Here is a 19,362-nt window from a genome sequence, read left to right as displayed (position 1 = left end):
CAGTGTGAACTGCAAACCTACACCTGAACACTGAGATGCTCATTTGTCCTGTCCTCTGTGTGTGTTGTTTTGTTTCAGGGTGATTTATCTCCAAGTGAGCATGAATGACGGCCTGACCTTCATCACCAGCAACGTTCACATCACCACCACTGAGTGTGTAAGTGAAAGCTTCATATGTACGATGTGTGACAAAGAACTTCAGAGAGTGAACCTAAAAAAGCAAAAACTACACCTGATTGAAATTTGGCCACTATCAGTTTCAAAGTGCTCTTCGTGTGCAGTGATACACCGCTCCCAGCGCTCCTGTCACTTTTGGAATACTCTCTGGAGTTTCCCATGTGTGATTTGACCGTGGACCCTAAACTGGCACAAACATCAAGCACTGTCAAACTGACCCAACCTTCATGTTGAGGCTCATCACAAGTAGAGTTAGATCTACAGCGACTACCCAGAGACCAGACAGCAGCCATAAGTGGAAGGACACACAGTTCCATGAATAACCCTTTATGGGGCAAGTGACCATATTTGGTAACCTCCTTGGACGTTCAATATGTCCACCCTGTGCCTCTCCTTGAGGTTGAAGAACCATGTGCTCTTTGATTTAGTTTTTATATTAGTGCCAATATCACTACCCCCAAAAAATGTTCCAAGTATTTCAAGGAGTGGCCTATAAAGGGTTAAGAAGGGTCATCAGGTCAGCAGCACAGCTAAGGGTTTTTCTCAACATTTGCATAGTTGGGCACTGGGATTTTGTCCCTTAAAATTACACTCAACGCAGTGTTTTACTGTATCATCCTGCAGTGTCTGAGGGAGAACATTTAATGCAAATAATCTAACCTATGGTACATGTCATCATGACAATGCTCACCTACCCTAATTTTTTTGCCACACTAAAACAATAGCTGTTCCCCACTTGCAGTACTTGCCAAATTTGGCTCTCTTTGACTTCTTCATCATCTTCAAAATGAAATTCAAGCCTAAGGGTTGCTGTTTCAACACAACGCAGGAGATCGAGGGCACAATGTAGATGGTGCTGGATGCACTTACAGAACATGACTTCCAGAGAGCGTTTAAAATGTTTCAGGAGCACTGGGAGCGCTAAATTGCTGCACACTGGTAGGAGATAAAGGCCAAACCTAAACAATCTCTGAGTTTTTTGATCACAACATGTATACACACCCTTTATTAGTGTGTCTTAAATTTAGTGTGTTTTTAAAAGTTTGTCTTAAAGATGTAACAAAGTGTAGCACGAAAGCAGAAACACTGTTAAAACAGTAAAAAGGGAAGGTTGCACTTTTTTTGAGTGGATGTTAATTTTGTCTTTAAATGCTTGTCTTTCTGTCATCTCAATTATTTTTTTTTCAGCATTCAGAATCAGGAATTTACTCGTGATGTTGTGTATTTTCTAACATATTCAAAGCTTTTCTTCCTTCTTGTTTTGTATGTGTTTTCCATGCGTCTTCATTCTTCTTCTGTCCTCTGCAACCTCATTTTTTTCCTAGAAGTCTGTTGTTTTGTTCTCTGCAGTGAGTTCCCTTTACTGCTTTATCTTTTTCATCTTCCCTGTCTCAATTTTGTTATTTTCCCCTTTTTTGGGGAGCCAAACCACAGGGGTTGGTAGCAGCGGTCCACCTAAAATAAAAAAAAGACTCTCTGAACCCCCTGGAGACAAAAGGGTACAGAAGCAGGTTCATGACCGTGGAGTTTCTTGTTCAATCTCAGCATTTTGTGAAAGTGGAAGAAAAGCATCGTGTAACAACCGTGACTGATGGTGACACTATTTAGATTATTAACCTTTTGTAGGTGTGTGAATGTGTTTAACTTTCAGTAGGGAAGCAGGGCGGATTCCTTAAAAAAAACAAGATGCAATTCAGGATCATTTAAAGCCATTGAACAGAATGAAAGACGTCTGTGGGAACATATGGAGCAGAGCCACAGCACATTTCTACCTAACCAAAAAGAAATCTTTGAAGCTGATCTCCCTCAGTTCGCGTGACATCATAGTCATGAAGATACTGTAAATTCAGACTACTGTGTTGTGGGTCATGATATACAGACCTCAATTAGACATGCCATTGCAATTTGCTGCTTCTCGCCACTAAACTGAACCATATAGACTGGAGTCACACCAGACTTAAGAAGGCACGACATGTCACCAACTGGAAGTAAGAGGCCTGGTGCAATAAATAGCATGCAAGTTATAGACCATGAATCAAGATTGAAGACAAACCCAATAACCCCCTGCGACTGCTCCCCAAATTCTGTCAAAGGGCCACACTGAGGAGGTTCAGTCTTTGTTGTTGTCCCACAAAATATGGTCATATTGCATGAGAAAAGACGCACACTTAACATGTGTTAAAGAGGCAAAATACAGATGTGGTCACTGTTGAAATTTTCAGCATTCTTTGCTGAACGATCGCCTCATCAAATTTCCCGACTTGTCAGCTGATTAGGTTGTTTCACGAAAATAACAACTTGCTGATTGAGAGAATTCTGAGAAATAATCATTTGGTTCCAGTGATGTCCTCTCTGCAAGCGCGCCCCACTGCTGAGTTCAAATTAATCCCCCACAGCTTTGCCGCAAGATAGATAGGGGAAAGTCTTCACCACATGCGATCCTCATCTGGTCCGTAATGGGAACCATGTTTGGCTCGCAGACGAATGCCTCACTTAAGGAGAGCGGTGTTAACAGACGGATTCATTCAGGGAATCGCACAACTTACATTCACCACTGTCAGCGAGAAAAAAAAACACGGATATTGAAGTGACAGAACTGACAAAGAATCTGTGGGCTTTAATGTTGCTTCAGATGTATCGTACTACTACAGTGTGATTATACTGCTGTCACAGTCGCCCCTGTTATTCGTGCTCCAAGTCCTGCAATACTTTTTATTGTCACCACTACTGCTGTTATTAATATGACCTGGAGCTGCTAGTACTACTTCTACTGCAGTTACTGTTGCTTATACAAATCATTGTTGTTCTACTAGATGTAGAAGAAACTATTTAAAATTGATTAAACGTGCAAAAGTATTTGCATCAGAATATACTTAAAGTACCAAAAGTATAGGTACTAATTCTGAACAAAGGCCCATTTAACAGTGTTTTATAAACCAAACAGTAGTTACTGATTCAATAATGCGTACTTGACTTCAATGTAGCATCTGTTAAAGGTGGTGCTAATTTTAGCTTTTTAGTAGCATGAGTATCATTTCTATACTTTGTAGGTTAAATCTCTGTCTCGCTGGGTAAATGTGGAAGAATAAAGTGCCATTAGTCTGGTTTGGTTTGAGTAGTGTACTCATATCACTTGTGTCTCCTCTCCAGTTTGATGGCACCATCCTCCTGATCACCCTGCTGGTGTTGTTCCTCCTGCTGGCCCTGCTCTTCATGTGGTGGTTCTGGCCTCTCTGCTGCACTGTGGTAAGAAACACCAACAACACTCAGGAAGTGGACCATTTTTAAAAACAACACTTAACTTACAATTAAGCAGCTTCAGAGGAGTTTAGTCTAAACTCCAAAACAGCCCAGAAGCACCTCGGGGGTCCTTACACAAAGAGAAAACTCATAAAAACCCCTGAGATGTGAAGCACTGATGTGATTAATGTGGTTTTGAAAATCATGTTGTGTCTCTCATTTGTCCAAAGGTGATTAAAGAGCCACCTCCACCACCTCCTCCTGAGCCTGTGAGTCAAACACACACGCGAATGCACACCTACCAAGTATTACCAATGAAAAATGTAGTATAGATGAGTAGTTTGATTTAAGTAGAAGCTCAAAAGTCCAATCAAACTGCAGGAATAACATATTATATGGAAGAAAGAGTGGAAACACATTCTACATTTCCTTTTTTTTTAACTAACATTGTACACACATCAAAGGTTAGTAAATGGATATCTCCATTTTATATGTAGATCTCAGCTTGATCACGTTATAGTGACTTGTTTTTTTTTGTAAAAGTGTGTTTTAAAAAGCATGTAACAAAGTGAAGAACTCATGTTTTGTGTAATTATTTGTGCTTTAGGAGTCAGATGACGAAGATGGCCTGCCCAAGAAGAAGTGGCCCACTGTGGATGCCTCATATTACGGAGGACGAGGAATCGGAGGGATCAAAAGAATGGAGGTGACTAAACGATATGTGCACAGTGTGAACAGAAAATTATAATTAAATCTACTGATTACAGGTTACATTGACTGCTTCTGTACTGTCTGCTGTCAATAGGTGCGTTGGGGAGGGAAGGGCTCAACCGAGGAGGGGGCGAAGCTGGAGAAGCCAAAGAACGCTGTGGTGAAGATGCCTGAGCAGGAGTACGAACCCTTCGAGCCCAAACCTAAGAAACCTCAGAACAAGAAGCCGCCACAGAGCCGGAAGTGGTACACGCCCATCCGGGTAAACACAGCTTCAGTTTCACACAGGATCAGCAGACAATGGGGCACTGTAGTGTTAAAAATACCTAAACCCACTGTTATTCTTTATAGATGCTGAAAGTGTTTGCAATTAGTTTAGGAATGCCGTCCTGACATAAAATATCAGCTTTTTAGGAACTCAAAAAATCCGCCTTGTTTACAGTTTGACCGCTCTGCGTTTTTGAGTTCTTGGCCACCAATTTTTAAATAAGTGAGGGTAGCAAAACTTTCATAGCCCACAGAGAAGCCTGAAACACTTGAGCTGAAGTTCAAACATGAAAAGCACCACAAGTGGAGTACGTTTTCACAAGACAGCAGGGAGGAATAAAACCCACTCTGGCCATGTTTATGTATAATTAGTTGCATAAGCACAAATTTCACCAACTATCAATAGGCACACATAACCAAAGTAATTCAACATAATACTGCAGACAGTGAGACATTATTAGCACGGTTTGCACTTGAATCTTACATTACAATGCAGCTCTGTGTGGTGACACGGGCCTTTTATACAGTAGCTGTACTGTTATCTGCACACGCTGTTACCTTGAGACTTGAAAGACTGTATTTTAAATACTACCCAAAGAGGTCCTGCAGTGATTCATTACACTCTTCATGCAAAACAGTTAGAAAAAGACACTGTAAGTACATTGACTAGTCAGTGTGTATGTGTTGGTCTGTGGTTGGTCTCAATGCAGCTCTGTATTTCTACACGGGACAATCTTAAGATTTCACTTCAGATTAGGGTATAAAACTCCTGTTGCAAACTCTATCGACTATGTGCCAACACAGCTCACTTTTTTGGTCCAAGAAAACAAGATTTCAGCATTTGTGAAAGGAGAATATCCCTCTTAATCCATTTAATCCATCAGGTTTTAGTTCAAAACCTTTGTCCTGCAGGTCTGTCAAAAGTTAAATACAGTTCTCATTGAGATACACCCTGGATTACTGTTATTGTTACAGCTGTGATCATCATCCCTTCCTGTGAATTAGAAGCAAATCCTTGCTCAGTCATGTTTTAGGTTACATAAGTAATGTAACCAGTCGTGTTCATGACTAATCAGTGACTAAACTGCTTCAACCAGAGAGAAAGGAACTAATCAGCAGAATCAGCTGCTATAGTGTTTGTTTGGGATTAGAACCTGCAGACTCTTGGCCTTGATTGAGAACCACAGACCAAATGTTCGCTGATACAGAAAAATCACTATTAGCAGGTTTTTATTAAGTTATGCGTTGCGGTTTGGTGTCCAGATGTGTCCAGCTGTTAAGCCTCTCCCTCTCCTCTGTCCTGTTCAGGGTAAACTGGATGCTATCTGGGCTCTGTTTCGCCGCGGGTACGACCAGGTCTCCCTGATGAGACCCCAGCCCGGCGATCATGTAAGTATCTCAGCAGCGTTTCATTTCATCAGAAGCTTTCACCCACACCCACCCTCCAGTTCAGCCCTCCTGCAGGGATTTATACTTGTGGTGACCCACAGCTGCATCATTCTCTTCTCATTTTCCCTCTGTTCTGTCTCAATCGTATGTCATGTATTTTCTCATTCTTTTCAGATGTGTTTTCTGAGTTCACTGGGTGATTCAGATCAGAAGTAAACCGTTTTTTGTTTCTTGTGTTTATTTGGCCAAGAATATGTCAGAGAATGTGTTACTTGAGTGTTTTTCTTGTGAAGTAGAGAAAAATTTCTGACTTAGCATTAAATACAGCTTTGATACAGTTGTGCATTTGGTAAAGCTCGTCCCCGTTCGGTCCTGCTGCTTTGCCTGTGAGGTTCTCAACTGACAAACCTCAGTTGAAATAGCTTGATAGATTGAATCACCTCTAGCTCGCTGCATAACTAATCTGACAGCATAGTTCTTTGAGTTGGTTGAAAACACTGTGTCCTGCTGACTTTTTTGTGTTTCAAACTGACCTATTTAAAACATAAAAAGGCCTCAAATATGCCCTTTATTGGCTCCATGTGATAAACTCAAAAGTTTTGATGCTAAACAAACATTATAGTATTGCATCGTAGTGCTAGTTTGTCATGGTTTTATGTACAGTGTGCGTTCGTATACCTGAAATCCCCCTCCAGCTGTTGATTAAAACCCTAAAAACTGAACTATTTATATCAGGGTTCCATATAAAGAAGGTTTTTCCATGAAAAGAACTGAATCCCTTCATGTCTTAAAATGTTTTAGATGTAATTACACATCTTAGACACATCTTCCGCTACTTGCTGCATCTCGAGCACACCAGCTCACCTATGACTCAAACACTGTAAAGCTACTCTCCGCTACACAATAAGAAATTGGATTTTTGCTCATTGGCCTCGGAGCTGGGTTAGTGCATGACTGTAGGTACAGTAGTATAATAGGTTTTTTTTGGTTGTGGAAAGATCCTCCAAACTTTTTCCTCTGACTACAAGCCCCGATACACCAATTCATCGGAGAGAAATCCAAAAACGCTCGAATTAGAGCCGCTAAGCTGGAATGGTTAGTCAGTTCTTCACAGAAGCTTTAACAAAATGTGTAATGGTATTGTATGAATTCATGCTGGAGTTCCGAAGTTGTGCGATAATCCACTCTGGGGATAGAAAATCCAACATCATGTTCCAAAGCGTCGCAGTTTTTAAGAGTGTCCTGGTGCGTCTCCAGCCTCAGAATGCTTCAGTCATCTGTACCGATTACTCATCCCGCCCTCCCTCCTTCCATCCGTCTGTCCGTCTCATTCACTCCTGGTGTTCCTGCGCTGGCTAACACCTCCGTTGGCCCATTCCTTCTCGTTGAGCTAGCCGCGCTCTCACACCTGCTTCACATTAGACGCCATAAATCGGATAAAAAGCAGAACCACAAGCTCACATCCTTGTAGCTCGACGGGTGTGTTTTCAGATGCGTTTCGTGCATGTAAGATGGTAAAAATTCTCTCTTCTTCACAGATTAGACACATGGTTTGGTTTTAATGTTCAGAGTCTTTGTATCAAAAAGCCCCTGATAGCAGTTTTGGTTAGATGTGGACAGAAGATGGGAGTTCATTGAGTCCAGAAAGCTCTCTAGGGATGTTTTAAATCCCTCTGACTCGTTCAGCAAAGACAGTTTTAATGTTTAAATGTGTTCTATATAATTTCCAACTGAGCCAGTCTTAATGGGCGCTTTGGAATTCACTGGTACTTTATAAATGAGGAGCATAAAGTTTAAACTCTCCATAGTTGCTGTTTGGTTTTTAGTCATCCTAGAAATGTGTTTAGCGCTAATATGCATATGTTGCAGCGGCATATTGGCACATGAAAATAAGATGGTTTTAGCTCAAAGCAGCAATATAATAATCAAATTAGTCCTCTTTCTCATTACCGACTTCTTCATCTACTTTTTCTTGCTCTCCCTCCACCTTTTCATTTATCAGCAGTTGTTTTCTCCCTTTTCTTATTCTTCGTCCTCCCTAAAGCCGACTCTCCCGCTGATCAGGCCGCATCCACAGCACCAGTTAAAATCCTGCCTTATTAGCAGAAAATTTCCAATGATCTTTTTTAACGGGAATTCCACATTTAAGAGTGTTTTCTTGGCACCGCAAACAGGTAGAGAGACAGGATTTGCAGCCAGATAACCGTTCAGCTTTTCTTTGACACAAATGAGATTAAAAAACAGCCACAGTTGGTTTACAATTACATCTTCACCAAAGCAAACTGGCGGTCAGATAAAAGAGATTTGGGATTTGACTCCCTTCGTCAACAAATTTCTCCTACCCAGAAAAGCTTTTAGGGATGCGTGAGCTTCGCATGACGCAACGCTTATTTTCTTGAAGAAATCCTGTCTCTCTTTCCACTCGAATGATGTCGTCTCCTCAAGTCATTTGTGGTTTGTAACAAAGCAGCCGAAGCATCTCACGGGCCAGCAGGCCGTCTCATTTAGTGTAACGACTTCGAGAAGAGTGGAAACTAGGGTGAGGCACCTCAATCTTTATTTTAAGTGTTACCTGAAAAGCTGTGTGTTGGTAAGATCCTGCCAGAAGTTTGCAGAGGTTTCCACAGTCCCACCCTCAACAGACCTTTCAGAGCAAAGCCTCACGCTCCAAACATGGCAGCCTTTCAAATTCATAAGAAAGCTCTCCAAATGACTTCAGGCTGGATACTTGATGCATTTTTTTATGCTGATTGCTACGGCTCGATGTCACCCTTGAGAGCAGCCCTGGTTGCAATCCTGTGCAGTGTACGCATTCGTTTCTTCTGCCTGCATCAATCCTCAGACTATTTGAAGGTTTTTCATGATGATAAAACTCTATATTTTTTGTAATAAATTACCATTTTTATGAGCTAATACATCACTGATATAGCCTATATCCAAGCCATTAAATGTCTCACTTTTCTGTTTAAAACACTTCCTATGGGTTTGCTCAGTACAAGGAGTAATGCACGACCACACAGGAAATGATGCGTTTTACATTGGTGGTTTTGTGTGGACATGGTCGTCTTGAGTTTAACTGAAAACTCAATCTTGAGTCTTTTGAGTTTGACTTTAGCACCAGTAACTTCACTCTAACTTTCGTCTTAATTCTGCCTAAACACAAACACACACACACTTTTCCGTTCGCCCAGCAATGAACCCACTAACCTCTGTGCTTGTTTGCTCAGCACAGACTCTGCACAGCACCGTGATGCAGAGCAGAGAGGCGATTCATGTGTGTGATCTTGCAGAGCTAAGATCACAGGATCTACATTTGAGAAAGGAGTTAGCCATTATACCATTGTGTGTCACCAAACCACATCCATTACGCTGACGTGAGAGCGTACAGTATGATGTAGAGCTATCCACAGCCTCTCTCTCTCTCTCCTATTCACATAAACACAAGCCTCTCGAGGGAGGCAGTTAGCTGGCTGGAGGACATGAGGTAATACCTATGGCAGACGACTGCCAGGCCTGTCTCCACCAACCGACTGACCATGTCGCACACACACACACACACACATTTAGCCCAGGCCGAGACAATTTTATGACCTTGGTAAGACTGTCGACAGTGGAGGAGGTCAGTCAGAAAGAACAAGCAAGTGTGGCTTTCTTAAATCCAGGAAAATGTTCAGAGGTTCAAACCGCAGCTGGGTGCTAACAGAACAATGTTCATGAAGCGAAGCTGGGATAAAAATGGCAAAATGCATCCAAATGAAATTCAGCATTTCCTAATTCTATATTAACTTCTCAATCGAAGCATAAAAATAGTTTGAAACCCGCCTTGAGGTTTACACACACTGACTGTACACTTGAACCCAGCATCAACAGCATCAGCAGGAAGTTACTTGCTCACATACTTACAGCAAAAATCTGATATTTGGGGAAACGTTTTCTGTCTCACTGAGAGTTTTACGAGTAGATTAATACCACCTAAAACATGAAGTCACCATCAGCAGATAACGTAACACTGCAAACTACAAGCACTTCTAAAGCTATTATATTACATTTTGCTGTGTTTGTAGTATTTAAACAAATGCTATGGAAAAGGTTAACAGGCCTTTTTCACAGCAGATATTTGACCAGAAAGCACAGGTGTACCTGAAAACAGTAACCATGGCTGCATTCCATTTAGGTGAGCATTTTGCAGGCACTTTGTATCGTGCTGTTGACTGTTGACTTGTTGGTTTAATTGGACGCTTAATGGAAGTTAGACATCATCACAGTTAGTAATTGTACTGGTGCTTTTCCTCAGAGACATTATAAGAGAGAGACTCGCCTTTTGTACAGTCCTAAATAGAAATCTGAGAGAATTCTGTAACACAAAAGATGTATAACGTATGTCTCGCATCTGTCCACAAAAAAAAAGCAAAAAAACATAAAAAAGAACAATCATCATGTGTAGGAAAAGTGTAATCTGCTTTTTAAACCTTCTTTCACCTACTCTCTAAGCAGTTTCTATCAGATTTGACTGGTGATTCTGTACATTCTGGTCTTGTTAATGTGTAATAACTGCTCTGCTGAGTGGCATGACTTGCCTGTAATGACTTTCCTGCAATAAAAAGTCAAAATGCCTGCAGTGAACAAGGTCTATTGGGGAGCTCTGGTCGTCAGAGCTTCTGGTTGTAACTCTATTTGGCACGTATGAGTGACAGTGGGGTGGATCTTGTTTTTAAAATGTGAGTTAGCATATTTCCCAAAGTGTCACTTTTTTTTTAAGATTACGTACTTTATAATTGTAATTGTTAATTAAAAATCACGTAACGTAGACTCATTTGACCGCAAGATGATAAAAACATCTGCAGCTTTAGATTCATTTCCTCTGACGTCTTTTTATACGTAAATCAGGATGAGAAGTCGTTGTGTGGAACTAGATGACACAGTTTTTAACGATTCCTCCAAACTCGTTAAGCCCGTCAGCTGACAGATGAAGCCAAAGTGCAACACTAGTTCCAAGAACGTACGTATATATTGCAAAAAGAATTTCTTCTTAGCAAGAAAACAGCTTTAAAGAATTTAAAAATCCTTACTTTTTTGACTGATGTCTCAGAATTCCAGACCGGATAAGTGGCGACAGACCAGAATCTGTTGGTTTCTGCTGGATTCTTTGGACTGATTTTTTTGAATTTCTGCCAAATGTTTCCTCCGCGTGATTATGTGTCTGTTACAGATGGAGATGTTTCTCAATCTACATCTGGTCATTGTGGTGTATTTACTCATTCGGTCGTATATTCCCGGCACCTAATGTCTCATTACACCAGCATCTTTAATCTGTCTCTGACATGATGAGAAGCAGGCTGAAAGTCAACATCATCACTATAGAGGAGTCTGCGGTGGATACAGAGCTGTTGGGCTAAATGAGAGAGGACAGGAGTGGTTGGCTGGAGCAGAGGGCAAAAGTTTACAGTGGGATCTCACTTCAGTTTGGTTCTTTATGGATCTTTTTCGGTCTGATTTCTCTTCTCCTAGGGCTGCTTTTGTCTCTTACTTTCACTCATACTAAGTCAGTTCTGTGGTGCTTTACCTGTCTGATTCTTGCACTCTATGAACATTTTAGAGCCAAATCTAATTTTGTCTTCAGTGCTCAAGGTCTTCATTCCACACAGCTTTATGATTGACATCATTTCCCGTTTTCCACGATGTAAAACCCATGGCCCTGTGGCTCGAATCACCAAATACTGCTTATTAGCAGATTAACATTACTTCATTCCGCTCTGTCTGCCAACCACAGGCAGCTATGGGGTGGGCAGAGTTTCCATGGTAACAGCGACCTCTGCAAACTCACTGAAGCCTGCGGTTACTGTAATATTTTACAAGTAGAAATGTGACTTCTGCCGGAATAAATTAATCCCTTTTACAGTCTGATAAGTCAACCTTCGGCTGTTAAAATGTTCCACCTCAACTGTGACCTTTTGTCACCTCACACACACACACACACACTCACGCACACACACCAGCCTCTAACCCCAATCTTTGTTCTCCATATGGTCTCATCGTGACCAGGGGAACTTTAGTAAGCGAGTCACAGTTCTCGGGACAGAACATCGGCCTAACCGGGATAATTTGGAGTGAGGGCGTACAAGCAGGGATTTAAGTGTAATCTGGAACACCAGCTGGCTGTACACACCCACACACCCACACACACACACACACACAAACACACAAACACAAACACACAAAGAGGAAGCAGCTACTGCACCAGGACCTGAGCTCAGCTGTCTTCTTAGGCCAGATGTACTTTACATCAGACACCTGTTTGTGCACCTACACTTTTATCAGACATGTCAACACTTTTTCAAAATCCAAATCAATTTTACATTACCAGATATGAATATTGTGTATGTATATTGTCTACGTACCATTCCTGCTGCTCTCTCATATGGCTTGTATGATTCTATGTTGTCACTGAAACTCTTCGATATTTTATGCACATGTTAAAGTATCGCTTCAGAAGAACCTATTGAAAATGACAAAATTTTAGGAAATGTTGTCAAACTAATTTTTGCTTGAGGTAGTTTTTGACTTTTTGGGATACAAAAAAAGCTTAGTGAGCATAATGGGGGATATGCGTTTAAAATGCGTTTCAGTTTAGCATGACAATACATGAGAACAAGATTAGTGACAACAGTAACATGCTGGTGTTACAGCAGGTATACTGTTTTGACATGTTTAACTAGCGCTTGCTGGCAATAACGTTTGATATTTGCACTAAAATAAATCACAGCAAAGGCTAATGAACGATGAACTTCATTAGTTTATAATCATGAAAACCAAAATAATTAAAGTAGACATTTTGATCGATTCAAAGTTACAATTATAGTTCTGAAAAATTTGAAAAATATCTGCAAACTTCCTCTGCAATAATGAAGGATAAGCCCTCTGCTTAGCTCTCTGTCCTAAATGTGGACATTCACCAGGCAGTTCTACCAACACTTGGAATCATGGGAGTTTCAAGTGGGAACAAATACCTGGTACTGCCTTCCAGTCAGTTAGAACAATGGAAACCTTTTGAAGGAGAAGTGGAACGTCTTCAAGAACCAGAAGTCCTGTTGCCTTCTACTGAAGCATTTCGGAAAATTTAATTCACTGCTAGCTTTTTAATCTCACGTGTCTCTTTCTCTTTCATTAGGGTCGATGCATCAACTTCACAAGAGTGAAAGACGAGTCGGCGGCAGCCAAGGCCGCCCCCCGCACTCCGATCCACACTCCTTCACCACCGCCACCAGACTACCGCCCCGTGACTCGCACCCCGTCCTCGTCTCCCACCTCCGCCAGCCCTCCCGCCAGATCACCCCCGTCAGGCCAGATGCCCCCGGGACCGCCACCGGCCCGCACGCCCCCGGGGCTCCCCTGTCCACCGCCAACGCGTCCTCCGCCCAGCCTTCGACCCTGAATCACACAGACAAACCCCTCCCACCCTCCCGACGCAGCCCGCTTTGATATCACATTGATATTACCGCCCTGTTGACCAGTTCTTTCAGTTTGAAGGCTGTGGTCGTCGCTGCCAAAGATACTCCTGCTTTAAGCCAAAGATCAGCAGTATGTTGAATCCCAGTCGTTCTGTCTTCTCGTATGGGATCGAGTGTCAAGTAAAACTGTAGGCCAGCAATTGAAGTCATTTTATACAGGCTACCACCTGGGACGCTAAATTCTGGAGGAAGAAAATGATTGAATGGCAGAAAAGCTGACATTTTCCTGACATCACTGCTCTGTGTAGTCAGTTTATGTGCCAAAATGAGAGTGATCCCTCTTTAAACAATCAGAAAATGTAATTTTCTAAAGGGTGTTAGTGTTTGCTGATGAGCAGGACTTGCAGTTTGACTTGACATTCTGTCTCATACAGACTGAATGGGGTGATGTGGGGAAATATTTTACTCAGCGTTTGTGACATCAGGGAGGATTGTTGCTGGACAGCAAAGCATGTAGGAACAGAAGAATACTGCAATGGATGAAATTTCTTTGTTGTCTTTATCAACTACTGAGTTAGGCCATTGTTATTGAGAATTAAGGTGAAAAGTAGGTTGTACGGGAAAATCAGTAACTGAGTTAAACTTACAAAAGAACGGATTGGCTTGTTTCTCCATTGCTGTGATCAAATGTTTTGGGAACTTTCTTTTGAAGCAAATTTAATTGGTGACGTTCTTCGTGGTGTTGAGTCACAGACAAAAGACATTTGATTTGCTAAAAGATTTTTTTTTAAAGATTTTTCACCATTTTGTGATGTTTCTTTTATTCAGCAACATGCTAAATCAACAAATTCCAACCCTTTTATACAGACTGATACAGTTACATGATGCGTGGTCCAGTTTTTGTATCATTCAGTGACAGGGAAGTGTACAGATGTTATATGGAAGGTATGTTTTTACAGTGTGTTTGAGATGTGTTTTAAATGCTATGTTGGTCGATATCTTTGAGGCTTTGGATTTTATCCTTAACCACCTTTTCATGTAGTTGAATTTAGATTACAGCTATATATATTTTTTGTTTTGGTATCTGCGCACATAGACTGCTGGGCAACTACAGTATGTATTTTGTTAGCATTTTGACATTCAAACTCATGAAATCGAGCATCCAGAAATCAGGTTCAAGGTCTCTCCTCACATCTTTTATACACAATCCTAATACTGTACTTTGATACCATTATGTGTATTTTATGTCTTCAGTCATATCACCACCGGTCACATTGCAACTGCAGGGCAGTTCAAAGAGCATCTAATTTATTTTACTCCCCGAGAGAAATAGAGGAGAGTACTTGAATATCGACAAGGTGTCCAACCACAGACACTGTGTGCACAATTTAGAATCACAACCGCTAACCAGTTAAAAGTCATAAAAGGCTTACCAGCGTTTCTCAACACCTCAGCTACACAGAAAAAAAAAACAACATTTTGTAGAAACTAAAAGGGATTCAGCTACGTTTTATGTTGTTTGCACCTGAAATATCTCCTGGCTAGCAGGTAAGAAAACACAGCTAGAGAAACTGTGCATGTTAGCAGTGACTGCAGCAGAGTTAGACTGGACAAAGAAGGACAGAACTCTGAGATTTTGACTTCAGGGTGTAGAAAAGAGGCTGAAACTGCTGGTATTCCTCCTGTATCCAGTGTCTTCTGGAATTTTCTTCTTGTTTGATATTTTTTTTAATAGTTTCATTTTAATGTACGTCCTTCAGTTATGTCCTGTACCGTTGTGTTACTACATGCATTCGTAATTGGGCACCGAAAACACTCCAGTGAGCTCATTGCAGTCGAAACTAACGATGTCAAGGTGCCGCACGAGGCAGTCGTCAAATTCGTTGTGATGCTTTGGTGTAGTTTCCTTAAACAAAATGAGACAGCCACTTATTTTGCTGGCAACTTCTAGCAGCATTATGTGAGTTTAGTTAGAAAAGGAGCACTGTGACGGAGACTTGTGTGAGGATCGCTGACTTCAGACCAGCTGTTAAAATAGGACAGTGATCCTACACCTCAGTAGAACATCCCACAGCAATTTTTGTGTCTTTTTTCACACTTTTGTATGAAAAAGAGTTCCAATAACCAACAGCTTCAAAATTTTGGTGATCTGACTTGCTGTACCTAAGAGACAAATATCCATTTGTTAAGAACCTGGATGTTTCAAACTCGTTTTTTTTTATTTGATTCATGTTGAAGGTGCAAACTGAACTGCAAAGCATCCATCTGCTCTGCTGTTCTGTGTTATAACATAGTATCGGTGCTCTTTAGTTTATGCTAATTGTACTACAACATCAGCATCACCGATTGAAGTTGAAAGCAGCCGTTACAAGAATGTTCTAAAACTGGGATTGCATGCAGTACCTGTTTTTATGTGGCATCACCAAGAATGTGATTTCGCCTTGGAAAAGTCAACTGTTTACAGATTTCCAAACCCAGAAGCACCATCATATTGTGTTTCAGTGACAACTGGTGCAGTGTCAAACTGAAGATTTGTTACATCTTGCTAACTGGGTACAACTTTACATTCTGCTAGCTGGGTTCAGCCGTTTAATACTCGAGAAATGCAGCAAACATCAGTGCTTGACAGGGAACTTCCTCAGTGTGGGTAAATGTGATTCACAACACAGATGAGACAAGACACATTATGTTAATCAAGTGTTTTTTACATGTATAAACAGCAGTACTGAAGCAAATATGAAAGACGTATATGATTTTCTATTGTTGGTTGACATGACTTTTTTAACAGTATCAATAAAGGTTGACTCCTAAGCTTCTACTAGAAAGTTTCTGTGTGATTTTTTTTTTCTTGAATTCCTGTGTAAAGGCCTGTCCAATCTCCATTTTTGCAGCTCCACTCCTGCTGATTTAGACAATGCTGAACTGTGTCATTAGCAGTTATCTACGTATAACCACACACTTGGCTACACTCATACGCACAGACTGCCTCGGCTTTAGGCTCTGACTCGGACCTATTTAGCTTCATTCACATGAACATGACACTGAGCCTTTAACTGAGTCCTCTGAATTCCAAAAATAAGCCTTTTACACTAAAGCTAATTTAAGTTCTCATAGCAGGAAAAACACAGGTGTAGCTTGATGCTGTCTGTTTATTACCTATAATAATTAAACAACCCTGACAAATAAGTCAGCAACAACTTGTGCTAACTCGAGATCGAGACACTTTTTGACAGTCTCGGTCTTGTCTCAGAATCAACCACATTTTTATTTGATCTTCATCAATAAAGAGGACTAAAATGCATTGTCTAGTATACATGTTAACATCATCATCATGATTGGATGTGAACTTTCATGCACTAATTATACATTTTTGCGACCATTTACAGCTGTCACCCTTGTATTGTCTCAGTCTTGGTTCCCTCTGATCTTGGTCATGACTTGGTTTTGGTTTAAAGTTCTTGACTACAACATTAGTCAGAACTAATGTGATGAGTTACACCTATACTGACAAATCTAATTGTCTGCAGGCAAAGCAGATTAAAAATACTAACAAAAGTGTTGCATTGTTGTGTGAATGTAATAAAAGATGTCTGAGCTTAGAGAACATGAAAACTAAAAATGAACGCAGTGGAGTATTGATGTGCTTTTCCCAGTATTAGAGTTTCTGCTAAAAAGGAACCATAAGCAATATTTAGATCTAACATGGAGCTCAAATGACAGCCTGTGGTGTGAAACAATTTACCTGAATGCAAGTGGCAAACATGACTTTACTACAGTGCCCAATGGGGGGTAAATGACGTGCATATACACAAATGAGCTGCGTATACATGAATGCGTTGCATAAACAGAAACATGCCGCAATAAGAAAACGCCGCAAACATGGAAATGTGCTGCAGAAAGAAAACGCTGCACATCTACTGACACAACGGAAGTGCCCCAGGCCTCTAGGGGCAGTAGTGAGCTTTTCACCTGAGAGGCAGACAACGGCGAGCAAGTAAAGTAACGTTAGTTGAGGGAAAAGCTGTATGAGAAGGTTTGTATTCTCTCGTCTCCATAGATAAACATATATAACAGAGAGAACACAGGGAGACGGTAGTAAAACACCACTTCAGCACCCATATAATCACAGTGACTGAAAAGCTAAACACCCTAGATTCCTGTGGCGCTTCTGTTGTGTGACTGGATATGCAGCATTTTCTTTATGCAACGCGTTTCTGTTTATGCAACGCGTTCATGTATATGCAGCTTGTTTGTGTATATGCACGTCACTTGCCCCCGTTGGCCACCGTGCTCCACAGCTTTCGCTCTGCAGAACCTTGTACCATCTTCCAGCTTATTGTTTTGGTTTTACAGCCAGCAGGTTCATAATCTAACTCACTCTCACCAGGTTTGTTCACACAAAAAGGTTGTGATATTACCTGCATTGCACCAAATGCCAGAGAGCGACAACGTGAGTGACTAGCTCTGAATAAAGCAAAGCTGTAGAGTCCATTATTTCCTTCAGGAGGTGGTGGAGACCAAAATTGGAGCTAAAAGAGGAGCTAATGTTGCACTTACAGTCACCAGATTCAAAGAGACGCAACATATAATGAATGCTAATGTTGCTCCTTGTCTGTCTGAGGTGTACATAAGCCATGGTTTGCTAACATGTTAGCCATCCTCTTTATAAGGTGGAAATTTTTCAGTTGTGCTGCACAGATTGGCCAATAAATTGTTGGTTTAACATCTGATCAGCTGTATATGAAGTAACCAACAACATGCTAAAATGTGTAGCTAAGTAAAACTGCAGAACTAAAAACTATAAAGCTGCGATGGGCACAAATGCCCTGCTCTTGATGACTTCCATTCATTTCCTCTCAGCTATGAAACAGAACCAGAGACTCGCTTTAAGGATTTCCTTTAATCCTCCTGAGGCTTCTTGTTCACTGGAGGAGGTTACGGTGATTTCCAGTGAATTTCCCCAGATACTTCATTCTGTTGCCACGCTTGCTTAACCCACTGGTTACCTCCTGGTCAATTGCTTAACTCTAACCTTTCAACCCCAGAGCTGACCTCAGGTGTAGCAGAGCTTCCTGACAGCGCTGTCAGTCAGGCCGGTGTCACATTAATAACTCGGTGCGCATGAAAACACATACTGTGCTCGGGGAGTATTCAGAATCTGTTTCCCTGGTTGGTAATGAATTTAATACAGCCAGAATAGCCCTCATGAGCAGTTCCAGCTGGATAATTACTGTGGAGTCTGCGTTTTTCCCCTCTGCATGCAGAGGAGAGAAGGATGTGGGATGTTGAAAGGGGTGGGCTGAATCAGAAAAATGGAGAAAAGAATGGAGAAAATGAGGCAGTTCCTCAAACAGACATGAGCTGAAAGAGGCAGAAAGCAAGAATAACAGCAGCTGGGACTCTCCCTCACAGCCCATCACCTCCACCGGCCTCCAAGTACGTCTTCTCTCTGCCTCAGTTTTGACTGAACTTCGATATTATTTGATTTGCAGATTTTTTTTTCTTACTAAATATCAATACACAAGAGCCTGTCAGTGTAACTGTACCAACACTGTGACGTTAAAGCGAGTTTAGTTTCTTTGAAGTGGGGTTGTATGTATCAAAAGTCGGTGAGGGTGTGTTACCACAGTCGATGGTGGTCGGCATCTCCCAAGTTTGGAGAAGCAGACCAGCAGGAAAACTAAGCAGTGAACTATCTGAGGTCAGCAGCAATACATGCTTAAGCCACCTGAAAAAATCCGTTTAACTGTACGCCACTTTTGGACAACTTTGATAGGTTTATGTGGCCATCAGGCGCTCTTCATCGGCTGGGAAGTGAAGCTTTCTTTAACCCTATTCAGGACTTTTGGGTTATTTTGGACCCCAGGCCATTTGGTTTAGGTTGCAGTTATTGTTTTTTCTATTTTTGAAGCTTTTCAATTATTTTTTTAAATATAAAAAGAGGGACATTTGTCATGCATTTGAACCAAAAGTATGTCAACTTATCAGAAAATTTATTTAACATAGTAAAAAAAAGTCTATAATGAGTACCAACAAATATTTTGCACATGTTCTTTCTTGGGCTGCAAGGTGGAGCAGTGGTTAGCATCATTGCCTCGCAGCTAGAAGGTCGCCGGTTCACGTCCCAGTG

At 41.2% G+C, this 19,362-nt stretch overlaps 1 protein-coding gene across 1 annotated transcript in view; it reads left to right on the top strand.

Moving 5' to 3' along the window:
- Positions 1 to 16,053, top strand: part of antxr1c (ANTXR cell adhesion molecule 1c) — a 41,129-nt gene extending 25,076 nt beyond the window's left edge. Inside the window, exons 12-18 of the mRNA XM_008303763.1 lie at positions 79 to 157; positions 3,328 to 3,423; positions 3,648 to 3,686; positions 4,025 to 4,123; positions 4,223 to 4,390; positions 5,704 to 5,784; positions 12,953 to 16,053. Coding sequence (XP_008301985.1) covers positions 79 to 157; positions 3,328 to 3,423; positions 3,648 to 3,686; positions 4,025 to 4,123; positions 4,223 to 4,390; positions 5,704 to 5,784; positions 12,953 to 13,216 — 826 coding nt within the window. The 3' untranslated portion in view covers positions 13,217 to 16,053. The remainder of the gene's footprint in view (positions 1 to 78; positions 158 to 3,327; positions 3,424 to 3,647; positions 3,687 to 4,024; positions 4,124 to 4,222; positions 4,391 to 5,703; positions 5,785 to 12,952) is intronic.
- The last annotated feature ends 3,309 nt before the right edge of the window (positions 16,054 to 19,362 follow it).

Source organism: Stegastes partitus, unplaced genomic scaffold (assembly GCF_000690725.1).
Source record: "Stegastes partitus isolate 25-593 unplaced genomic scaffold, Stegastes_partitus-1.0.2 Scaffold2065, whole genome shotgun sequence".
Taxonomy (NCBI): Eukaryota; Metazoa; Chordata; class Actinopteri; family Pomacentridae; genus Stegastes; species Stegastes partitus.
Note: the sequence above shows the minus strand (reverse complement) of the source record. Positions and strands in the feature narration are given on the sequence as shown.